Source organism: Pygocentrus nattereri, chromosome 1 (assembly GCF_015220715.1).
Source record: "Pygocentrus nattereri isolate fPygNat1 chromosome 1, fPygNat1.pri, whole genome shotgun sequence".
Taxonomy (NCBI): Eukaryota; Metazoa; Chordata; class Actinopteri; order Characiformes; family Serrasalmidae; genus Pygocentrus; species Pygocentrus nattereri.
In genome coordinates, this window is record NC_051211.1 from 39,805,215 (window position 1) to 39,817,899 (window position 12,685).

The window sequence follows — 12,685 nt, forward strand, 5'->3', positions numbered from 1 at the left end:
CCCAAACCTCTTTTTCTCAGAACCGGATCCAGGGGCAGCCGCCACAGTATTCTACTGAATAAAAAAGTAACCCTGAGTATTCCACTGACTTTCTCCATTAAGCAAAGGGAAAAAAGCTCATCTGAAGGGGCAGCTTAAATTTATCTGGTTTAGACATGAAAACCTGTTGCTTTAGCACCCATTAGATTCAGTGGTTTGACTGATGCAAGTACATTTTTTACATTCATATTTTGTCTCTAACAAGCGTGTCTGCACTGAATATGTAAGTCTATTTTTTAAATGATACATTATTTACATTTATTAATAATAATATTACTATTATTTGCAGATCTACTTCTCTGTGTGCTTCTAAAGTTTTCTACTGACATTTTCTGCCATTTTTAGTCTGTTAGCACCAAATGTTATGGTTGCCAGGTCACGACATGATTAACACTGTCCTGCATTATACTAACCAACATTATTTACATTTGATCATGTGAATGCTTAATCGAAGCCGAAGAAATGGTCTGATAAAAAATAAGCTGAAACATTTTTAACTGTTTTTATGATGTCACAAAAAACAACACATACAGCTGCTTATTCAACCTATGGCACTGTACATCTGCTCATTTATGTTAAAGTTATAAGGGCTGTTTCAACCTAGGCTGCATTTTAAATGAGGCACAATGCAGGACAACACAGCCAATGATTCTCGACTGTTGGTGACTGCTCAGGATGCTCACAGCTCACAATAAAAAACCTGTAATTTGTTAGAGAGCATACTTTTATACTGCAGCCTTCTGAGAAATCACTATTGCAAATACTAGTGTTCTAATAAAATTATATGTTTTACAGCCTTAAAAGTTGATGAAATAAAATCTTAATGTATCACCTAATCAAGAAGGCAGATTGTGTGCTGTATATTTGCTTTGCACTGTTTAGGTTAGTCATTCATTTTACATTCATCTTCACCCTCACAGCGTGTGTTCAGCAGCTGCTGTCTCTCTGTGTGGTGCAGGAGGAAAAGGTCTCCGCTTCCTGCTGGGACACAAGCAGACATCCACATCTTCCTGGAGAAAAGCCTGCTCTTCTCCTCACACCTCTGTGGTGGACTTGAAGGACTCTTACCATGGAGAAACTGAATTTACCTCATTTTTTAATAATGAAAGTGACTGATATATTATGGAAACACTTAAAATGTCCTGTTCAGGGGACAGTCCGGGGCAGTCAAGGGCTGGAGGTTAGGGAACCGATCCCCAGAGCCGACAGCATATGACTGAGGTGTCCTTGAGCAAGACACCTAATCCCCAACTGCGGATTGGGCTGCCCACCACTCCAGGCAAGTGTGTTCACTGCCCCCTAGTGTGTGTGTGTTCACTAGTGTGTATGTGGTGTTTCACTTCACGGATGGGTGAAATGCGGAGGTAAAATTTCCCTGTTGTGGGACTAATAAGGGTCACATAAACTTTTCTCGTCAGTTCCTACAGTCTTTCAACGGGAATTAACATGGAAAAACAGACCAATTTTTTGTTTATATAATGTCAGAAAAAACAATCCTTTATATACATCGACTCATCAAGTTTATTCTCGAATCTATATATTGATCATTTTAGCTAATCAGTACATGACTAGCAAACACAACTTTGAACAGCTGTATACAAATTAAATCATAATATTTTTCATTAAAATACAAAAAAGATTACTTAACTGCAGAAAATTTGTGTTTTGATGCAAAGAGATCTAACTGGCCATGAGTGACAGGGATGCAGTCTCACTTCCTGCTCTAAAGTGCAGGGGTGTGGCTAAAATAGGGGTCCACCTATGGATGCCGTGGTCTTATGGCAGTGACATAAAATATGGGATTTTTTAAATAGTGTTTTTTATTTAAAAATGAATGATAAACATAAATTGTTCTTTAATAGAAATAAAAATATATTTTAAAAATAACACTGAGAAAAAGATACTAATACATTTTTTTTTCACACAAAAAAATTCAGGGGTTAGGGTTTGGGACAGACACCTCTCGATAGGAACTATCCTATAAATGATGATTTTGTACATATTTAGCTTATTACTATCATAATTGATGCATTTTACTGTGGGACGTCAGTTTGGACTAATTTGGTAGAATGGTCCACATTTGCATGATAATATGACAGTGTGAGAGCGCTTCAAGCATAAAGCATAGAGGCCTTGAACTTTACCATTTTAATAGTTTGACCCACACAAACACTAAACCCTGTCACGATTATCTTGGTTAATTAATTCCTTAAATTGGCTCATATAACCTTTAAAGTTGCAGTAACAAAAACAGCCTGTTTATTTCTAAGGCAGAGGTCTTTAAAACTGGACCCTGAATCCAGTTTCCAGTCCAGGATTTTGTAATCACTAGTAAGTATGACATTAAGGTGGCCAACCAGTTACATCAACAGGTCCATGAACTATTAGTGACTACAAAATCTAAGACCATAAACTGGGTTAAAGATCCAGATTTGAAGGCGATAAAGTTACATAAATATTAATTATGACTGTTTTTCGTAAACAAAGACAACTGTCATAAGTTGACCTTCAGGAAAAAAATAATAAATGTTTGATAAGGACCTTTGAAAAAAAGACTCCAGCTTTTTTCAAACCTAATCTCTTATCTCTATAATAGTAATTATAGAAGAAGGAACAAAAGCTTCTTCATTCTTCTTCATTACTGTATGTTAATGTAACATGATTTTATTGCAAGTAGTTTTGGCGCTTTGGTTCAGCACAAAATGTTCACACAATGCAAAGAGCGGCTGGCGTTTTTAAACCGTGTGGAACCAAATAGAAGTTGGAGCTACAGTGTTTTGATTTGACAGTGATAATTACCTCAAACACTAATTTTGATGTGTTTTCCTGTACTTGAGACACTTATATACATGTTGTTCATAATAGATGTTTATAATAGAAGTCAGTAAACCGGTGACAATCGTCCATATGCTACAGATGCTGCAGATAAAGAATAGGTTGAAAAATGCTGGAGTATTCCTTTAAACTCCCAGGGGGCTGCGGTTAATGTAAGAAATGATTCTTTCACCTTCGAAGATGAAAAGATGACTATCCTATAAGCAGAGGTTAGGAAAACTCTGTTGTTTGCCTGTGATTAGATTATTTATTAAGCTATTGTATAAGATAAAAGCTGACTGATGTTTTGGCACGAAGCCTTTATCAGAGCTACTGCTGCTGATTGTTTATGTATATGGTTTGTGACGGGTAGGCCTGTCGTAGAAGCCATTCTTCAGGAGTACAAAAGCTGCTACAGGCACACATGCACTCCACCTCCGTCTTCTATTATTGTTCTCCACTCATGATCTTCATTAATCTTCATCTTTGTTAATCTTTTTCCGTCACACTAATGAATGATCGCACTGCTATATTAGTATCCATAACAGGCTGCAGTTGGTAGCCCACGCCACTTGAGTGTGTGCACTTGAGATTCATTATCAGTCATTGAGAGGGCCAGCCATTATCACAGCTATAAAAGCATTGGAATTATTTAATCATCACTGACCTCCGATTTCCATCTCATGCTCCACCTACGCACACACTCTCTGCAATGCACTGCAGCATGGTCCCAATGTAGTATCTATTGAAGGTGCGTTGTTAAACTTGCCCATTCATTTGTGATTGGCTATGGTGTAGTATCATGTGTCTGATGTTTAACATTGTGTTTTGAGTGCTGTGAGTGGGAAGCTGGTTAACATACTCTAATGAATTCAGTCTGGAAGTGTAAGTTCAGGAAGCTATAAAGAGCACGGGGTGTTGGTGAGCACCACCCTTTAGGGCAGGGCAAAGAATTTCCTGAATGGAACAGTCAGATTGATGGTGATATCATGATAAGATGACAGAGACTGGAACAGTCACAGTCTTTTTATATATTGTATATAAGCATATTTACAGTATGGTGCAAAAATCTGAGACAATGCCTCATTTATTAAACTCATTTCAGACATTAGACTAAAACTCTGGGCCTTTGAGTGACCCTGTAGCTTTTTTATGTTTATTTTATTAAAATAAAAGATCAAGCATTCAATTTTGCCACTAGCAAAATGTTCATAACTCTACTGAAACTTGACCAAATGTTTCAGGAGTGAATGTTTAGGTAGTAATTTAACTAACTTAGATGAAACAAACGCTAGCCAGTACTCGCAAACACAGCTTTGAACAGCTGTAAACACATGAGATCTTAATCTTTAACACAAAATCTAAAATATGAGATTTTCAGACTTTGGGACACATTACCTCAAAACAATGGGATCTAATTGCTCACCATGTGGCCATGAGGGATAGGGATGCAGTCTCACGTCCTGCTCTAAAATGTAGGGATGTGGCCAAAATACACCCATAGAGTAAAACTTTTTTTTATTTCAAAATTAAACTCATAATAAATCTTTCAACTTTAAAATAAATCAAAAAGATCTTTCAAAAATTCTAAATTCTAGATCTTTAAAAAATATCTAAAAATGGAAGTATTTTTTTCACAAGCTGAAACTTAGGGGTTAGGGTTTGGGACAGGCTCTACCCAACAGAAAGCACCACGTATACATATACAATTAATAACGATGTTGTATATATTTAACTTACTCTACTTTTTAAATAAATGCATTCAGTTATAAATAAATCATAACATCATCTTTGTAAATATCATGGTCTGAATACTTCATTGTTTTTTAAGCAGCCATTTCAATCTACTTCATGGTCACTATGTCACGTGTATTATATCTATAACTACACGTTAAATTCTTCTTACAACAAATCTTGTATACTTTACATTATTGTTGTTGAATTTGAAATAATTTGTTTTCTGATTTCAGGTTAACTTTGGTATAGTTTTTTTAAGAAATACTGTGAACTACAAAATAATGACATTTGTCATAAAGTATTGTACTGTAAACTTAATTCTGTCTACTATTTAGGCTCACTTTGCTTCTATATTTGTTATTCTCGTAAGTCCTACTGCTCTTAATGTGTCATGGTTTTGTTACCTGGTGTCATCCAGAGAAGGATGGGTTCCCCTTTCGAGTCTTCGCTCTTGGTTTTGAGGTTTCTTCCTTTTTTTTTGGGCTTTTTTTCCTCACACCTTGTGTACTTTGCATTGTACTTACATTGTGCATTGCATCTACAGTAACATTACCACATTTACAATGTTTATGGATACTGATAAAACAGTGTAACTGTGACTTATCAAAACAATGAAGTTTGTACTGGAAAGATAAGTGAACCTTTAAGGAAGATGACTGAGAGCGGCCAACTGTGCAATATACTGCGCATAATAACTCTGTATAATGCTACACTTTTTTTGTCTGGTTTGGGTCTTTAAAGGACAGATGGCCCCTTTTTGTCCTAACCTGGCCACCGTCCAAGCTCTGTCTGCACTGTTGTGGGTAAAGGATGTTCTGTGACAGGCCAGCCGTTCTCCACTGCTTTAGATATTAATGGTTGTGACAACCAGAGTCCGGTGCAATCTGCACCGGCCCTAAAAGCATCCACTATGCTGAACTCGCTTGCACTGTGTTCCCTAAGCATTGATTTTCTTCTTGTTGTCGTTTATTTATTATTTTTAGAATGTCTGTGACATTTTTGTTGTCTTGCCAAAGGGGCATATTGTAGACGTTTCCTTTATGTGACGTGTCTGATAGCAGTGGGCTGGATTGTGTTGGAAACAAGGCGGCCTGCATGAGCACATTTTTCCATATTTGCTGTGTCATAAATTATGAATGATGTGTGGATTTTCTCGCTCTTCTGAGCTGCTGCCTGCAGTACATCTCGAGCACCTCTTAATGATGTTACTGTTAGGGCTGGAATGACTCACAATTGAATTTGAGTCTCTTGTGTTGCTGATGCTATCTGGTGAAAGCATGAAGCAAGGTTACTTTTATTAAATCCATGTCCACTTATGTTTCTTGTGCCTCTCCTCCTGCTCTAACATAAGAAGGGGAAAGCACACAAAATACATAGTTCATAGCTCTGAAAGGGAAAAAAAACAGCTTTACCAAATACCGAGGTGTGAATACTTGAGTACCATCTGGTGAGTGTGCATTCGTTGCCATACACTGGCAATACACACGGATACTGTAAGCAACAAGCCATTCCTTGACTTTCCAGTATCAGTCATCTCCTAGACCACTGTCCAGATCTAGGATCTAGGTATATAGCATGCTCCATGTGAGTCTGATAATGGTCAAGAGGACAAAATATGCCAGGGAGGGACTGAGACCAATGATTATTTCCTTCTTATCTTATTTTCTTCTTACATTAGCCAAATTGTATTAGGAGAAACTGTTAGGAAGGAATCATTTGGTTGCTTGAGAGAGTTTTAACTACGTTATAGCCTGGGGAACACTAGGTCTAATTGCAAAGCCAAAATGGACATTTTATTAACATAATTGTATTAGTGATACTGTATTTTCCTTATCCAAAAGATTAAGTTACATGCAATGGGATTATAGGTGTAGTAAATCTGAGGGCTTACAATGTTCTAGCAGTAGACACAAGTAGGCCTATATACTCAAGTACAGACGCCACAGGAAATACAACACTAAAGTGTAGTATGCTATAGGATTTTAATCATGTTTCCATTGCTTATTTAAGCAATAGAACATGAGAAAGAGTATTATCACAAATAACGTCATGGCTGTGGCTCGGTTGCAGGCGTGAGCCGAAGGCAGAACCGCAGATCTATTGCTTTAGTACAACATTTCTGCTACATAAAGAATAAGGTAAGGCAAAGAAACCCTGAATATTGCATCAAATCTACTTTAATATTGGAATTTTTTTTCGCCAAAAAACTAATAACCTTTTGCTGCACAGATTAAGATATTAATATGGTCTCAACATGAGGTTCATCTCAGCTCTTTCAACATTTTCAGGCTTAACCTAAACGCTTTTCTGTTCCACTCAGTCTGTAAAGCATTTCTCAGTCTGTAAAGCATTTCCCAGCTTGTTTGCTGAATTGAATTCTGTTTTTCTGGCTGATTTTAGTTTGTTAAGCTGTTCCTCTGTCGCAGCTGCCGACTGAAAAGCTTGTTTAAGGACAGCTTGGGAATTTGATCCCGGCCTGCTCTCGCACTCTTCTTCAGAAACTGACCGTTACGTCTTAGCACACCTCACAACATCATATTCATGTTCTGTTTTTCTGTAATGTAGAAATGCACTATGGTTAGCTACAAAGCAGGTGTTATGTAGAAACCAGTGCACATTGGAGATAGTCCTTGTTGTTGTGAAAGAGAGGCTAAAACGCTTCTCAACCAACCACACTGTGCAGTCGGAAACAGCTGGAGTATAATAAGGAATATATCAGTGTTTTCTAGATTAAAGTGCAGGAGATTAGGTATCATTCATACTGCACTATCGCACGTGGTGTTTATTAATGAGCAATAATAAAGAAGTAGACAAATTTCACACAGTTCTACATCATTTTAACAGCTAAAACATGTCTGTGTCAGTGTTTTTCCATCAGTAGGTAGATAAGCCAAGCTTTTATCCCTTCCACTGTGTAATACTAAGCTGTTTTTTACCTAGCTAGCACTGTTGTAAATAATACATATATTTTTTCTATATCCTCTTCTCCATTCGCGGAGCAGTGTCTTTTCTTTAAACTACCTTTTTTTCATAATTTTGGTTAGTGTTAGCTAACTTAGCTAGCTAACGGCAGGGCTACTGCCCTTCTCCGTTCTGTCGATCTGTTCAGAGGTAACGTTAGTTAGCTAGTTAGTTAGCAGCTCTGGCTAGCTAAGCTAACGTCTCTAACTTCGTTTTCTGAGAGGTTTGGTCACTACACTATAGGCAACACATTAGGTTAATGCTGTGTACCATAAGCCTTTAATGCTTTTCCATTAGTGTTTTTTAAAGCTTCAGTAATGCTGAAAAGTTAATGTCCCGCCGTTTTAGAAACACAGACACTCAGTTTAACTTAGAGGTGCAGACGAGAAGCGTTGCTAACGGTTTGTTCAGTTAGCAATACCGTATAGTTTCATACCATGTAGTTGTTTTATGACTGTGGTTATGTTATAACGGGATAGTTAGCGCAGTGTGCTGAATGAAATGATGCAGTGGTACCAACATGTAGGTGTGCAAAGTGATGTGTGTCCCGCTTCTCTTTCGCTGAATGGCCGTGTAAGGAGGACTAAACCCGAGTCCTCCAGAAAAAGGAACCCGAGCAGACCTGACAGGAAAACGGCTTTCTTTGATATCATATTAGCAGCATTAACACATACATCACATATAGGATTACAAACGAGCATGTAAAAATACATGTTACTGTTAAAAAGCCTAACTGGCTATTGCGAATAACAAGTGTGTATAATAGATGCCGTTGCATCCTTTAACTGCAGAGGCGATGCGCTTTAGTCAGTGGACCCTGTGTGTATATGCGTGTGTGTGTGTGTGTGTGTGCGTGTGTGTAGTCAGTCCTGCTCCCTGTGCCCTACTTTTCTACAGAGGGATGCTGCACTGAGAAGAGAAGGCAGATCCGAGCAGGAGTCACCCGGCATGCGGACTCTAGCTGCCTCCTTCGTGCCTCGTTTCCTTCGTTCAACCGCGCTGCCGTTTACAGCCTCCAGGCGCCTCGCTGGAGCTCAGGGTCGGCGTGCGTGAGCAGGGTTTACCGCGGTTTCGCCGCTTCAGACCCGTCTCCCCCGCCACCTCCGTCTGCCTGTCAGCGGGGTGAGAGAGGAGAGGAGGGGAAGGGGGTCCACCGCCGTCCGGAGCCGGAGCATGGACCCCCTGACCGAGCCGCAGGACGAGAGGAGCCAGCCGGGCTGGAGCCTCGGAGCTGCGGGCGGGGAGGCGAGCGAGCAGCGCCGCGGCGGGAGGGCCGAAACTAGGCGGCCAGGGGACAGCCCTATCGCCGCGGAGGACGGAGAGGAGCCGCTGGAGGAGAAACTCAGAGGGCTGGCATTCAGGAAGCAGACATCGTACAGGTGAGTGGAGCTAAAAATGCCAGTCCAGACTAATTCAGATTCAGACTACAGGGTCACCGGAGGGACCGCTACTGGACTCGGTATAGCTGGTCTATGTTGTTTTCAGATGACCAGATCGTTTTAGGCTGGATGAGCAGGCTTTGTTGAGGGGAGCAGAGAAGACGGAGCTTCAGAAATGGAGCACAGTTCAAACTATAAGCACGCGAAGCTCAAAGGGACCTCCATGGCAGCCTGTCTGTGTTCAGAATGACCACCAGGCTTTGTTGAGTGGAGCAGAGGATACGGATCCAAAGGAGCAGACTCATTCAAAATTCAGATTACAGGGTCGTGGTATCACTGGGGACCACCGCTCGCTGTGTGAAATGCACAAAATGAGGCGGTTTTGATGGGCAGGGGTGCTTTGCATGTCCAGGCTTTCTGCTTAATGTCCTGTCCAGCACGAGTGTAAACACGGGCGCGTGCCCATGAAAAACGTGGAGCAAGCGAAAAGGCAAAATATCGCGTCAAGCGTGTTAGGCTCCGGACACAGTAACACAGGGTCTTTCAGAGAGACCGCTGCTGTCGTGTGCTGCATGTATGTGTGTGTTTGTGTGTGTGTGTGTGTGTGTCTGTTTGTTTGCGGGGGGTGGTGTGTGTGTGTGTTGGGGGGTTGTGTATGGGTTAGCCTCGATATTGATTTCATTCAGTCTGTGCGCGGATTTTCTTTTGAACGTCAGCCCACTTCTGTGGCTGGGCAGCTTTCATGGGTTTGATTGGTGTGGACCCAGTCTGGCGTTAGGAGACAGCAGAACATTTGTTTTGGATCGACCCTTGGTGGTTGGTGTGGTGTATTGTATGTCTTTGAGTGTCCGTGCCTCTGTGTATTATTATTAGTCTGTGCTGAGGCCATCATCTGGTACAGAACACCCTCACATGTGCCCACTGTGACACTGCTTTTTAGCCAGAGCGATATATTTAATAGATAATGAGCACTTCATACACAGTATAATGTCCATAAAATAGTATTGTCCCTGTTAAACTGGTTTGTTTGTGATCTACTCTATATTATCCAGAGCCTGGCAGGTAACTACAGGGTGCGTCCTTTACTGGGTACTTTGGGGTAGTTTTCAAAGAACTGTTTTAAACACATAAAAACAAATAGTAATCATTCTGAAAGTGTGCATCCTGTCTTTTTAATCTTCACAGTCCTGGCTAAGATTCCCTTATGGGTCATTTTAAAATACAAAACATTTTAACGTGTAAGACATTTAGTTTAAAGGCATTGTATTCAAAACAAGCTCTTTCCTAAGATTAGCAGGAAGTACGGGTTCAATAACTTTGTTAAGACGAACTTAAATCTCATCTGATACTAAAGGTGTAGCGAATTCAGTACATATCAGAAAATCACATTTTAAAAAGTGAATCAAAATTTAAAACACATCCTTGATATGCCCCTTTCTCTCTTCCAAGTATCTCTCCTATATCCTTCGTGGAAAGCACTACCAATGATCAAAACTAGGCATCTGGGTGCATTCCATCAGAGCAAAGTGTGTGAGGGGGCTTATGTTATAATAAAATAGCTTTTTCTTCCTCATGAGTTTTGTCATAACCATTATAGAGTATGCCACAAATAAGCGCATGTGAATAGTGTAAACCATGATACCGTTATTCCATCTAGCTGGGTGGCATCTGGGGTATTTCAGTCATGTTTCAAATTAAAACAATACCACTGTCTAGACTATTGCATCTGAAGTAGTCCACCTTGTTTGAGAGGATTTGCTTTTGTGAATTTCCCATCCCACTTCAGATGGTGCAGCAGTTACATTCAGCAAACTGTACAGGTGCCTGAATGTAACTGCTGCTCCAGTTAAGGTGGAACAGAACATTTAAGCAAAAAACTTTCTATATAAACAAGCCAACTTCTTCAGAGGGTAAACAACATTTAACACAACTTTTTCCAGGCTTATATTAGAAAACAGTATTGACATAATGCCCACTAATACATTACATGCCTATTTGATACCGTGATAGTAAATGTTATCAATATTGCCCAGCACTAGCTCCGACACATTAAAGGTCATTCCAGCACAGTGAAAAGATTTCCAATCCGCCAATAAGCGCTCACTCTCATAGTGTAACGAAACATTATTAAAGTGGTTTGAATATGTTTGTGCACTTTGACCAACCCTTTTCTGTGTTGCAGATAGTGTACTGCAGGAGCAGGCCAAAGGGTGCATGTGTGTTGTTGTAAATGATGGGATCTTGTGATTTTAGTCTGTTGGAAAGATTGAAGAGCTTAGACCATATTGACAAGCTTATATCCACCTACACACACATGCACGTTCACTACCCTCTCCGATGCTTGCAGGTGTTACCCTACAAGCTTGTGCTGGTTGTTTTGGCAATAACATCACAAGCCCAACTTGAATAGGTTCAGAAAAAAAATGCATTGAACTTACTTGATTTAGATGTGTACATTGTTTTCATATTACATGAACACAGTTTTGCCCTTCAGTTTACCTCTTTTTGCCAGTGATTGTGTTGATGTAATCTATTTGTTCATATGGTAGTGATGTGCAGATTTGAATCAAGTAGATTCAGTGCATCACTTTTCTCGCTGAGCCGTCTGGCTAATCCCCAAATTCAGACTGAGTGACTATTAGTTGTGTCCGTATGCAGTGTAATATTCATGATGAGACTCAACCACTTTCAGTCCTTCAGGATTAAACGCTATTACAATCAGTGACTCGGCTTACTAGGTCTTCTCATCAGAATGAACTGGGTCGCCTGCAGAAAGTAAGTGCGAAAAGGAGCTTTGGCACGTTTAATCGAGCCTGTCTGTCTGCATCCAGCCAGTAAAAGCTGTCTACCACAAGAGCAGAATACTAACAGTGGTTTTGAGGTGTGAGGCTATGGTATGAGTCAGGCGTCTGCACACACCAGGCAGCTCTCTCCAGGGACAAACAGAGTTCACAGAAACGGAATCGTTTTATTCGCCAAATATATGAGACGCTTTTTTTTCCTCATTTTATTTTTATTTAACATTTGATTTAACAAGGCAAGTCATTAAGAACAGATTTTATTTATTTACAATGGCGACATTAGGCCATTAAGGTATTCCTTGTGTACAAAGACTGTCTTGTCACAGGTGTCAACTAGGAATGTGCATGGGCACTCAAGTTTTAAGGGGAATATCATTGATTTTTTAAAATTTATTTTTGAATAATTTTGTCATTGCAATGTAAACAAAGTCATTCTGAGTGGTTTGATGTAAAATCGTTTGTAGTAGAGATAAAGAGATGAAGATTTTTTACTGTGGTGGTGATAGGAACCAAGGGTCACCACCTCTACAGCACAAATGTAGCCATTTTAATTATTATCCAGAGCCATCAGTCAACCTACATGTGTCTTCTGAGTTTTTATATGTAATGCTGATGATGGTAAATTAGTGGAAAATTTGAAAAAATGTGTTTTCTTTGGGGAATGTTTTGCCTCACGATGCCCCATGTGTTTTCCCTCCACGATGAAAGGGTTTAACTTAAGAACCTAAAAAGATATTTTAAAACAATGTCCCAGCTGTCAGGCAGTATATTTATAACCATTTGGTGAGGGATATCCATTCATAACTTTATGTGTGGGAGCTTTGAGACATTAATCTCTTTAGGTGTTTGGTTCCTGTCACCACCATTGTGAAAAATACTGACTCAGAGTGTTTCTGCAGAACAGACAGTTTCACATCAAACCACTTTCAGTGACTTTGTTTACATCTTAATCAT

General features: G+C 39.8%; 1 protein-coding gene across 6 annotated transcripts in view; it reads left to right on the plus strand.

The window, feature by feature from the left end:
• The first annotated feature begins 8,253 nt into the window (after positions 1 to 8,253).
• Positions 8,254 to 12,685, plus strand: part of dgki (diacylglycerol kinase, iota) — a 96,777-nt gene continuing 92,345 nt past the window's right edge. For 3 of the 6 annotated variants that reach the window (XM_017693970.2, XM_017693972.2, XM_017693971.2), the window contains exon 1: positions 8,265 to 8,930. In XM_017693970.2, the coding sequence (XP_017549459.1) occupies positions 8,725 to 8,930 (206 nt within the window). In that variant the 5' untranslated portion in view covers positions 8,265 to 8,724. Of the gene's footprint in view, positions 8,931 to 12,685 lie in introns of all 6 variants that reach the window. The other 3 variants (XM_017693975.2, XM_017693974.2, XM_017693973.2) reach the window with 3 other exon arrangements.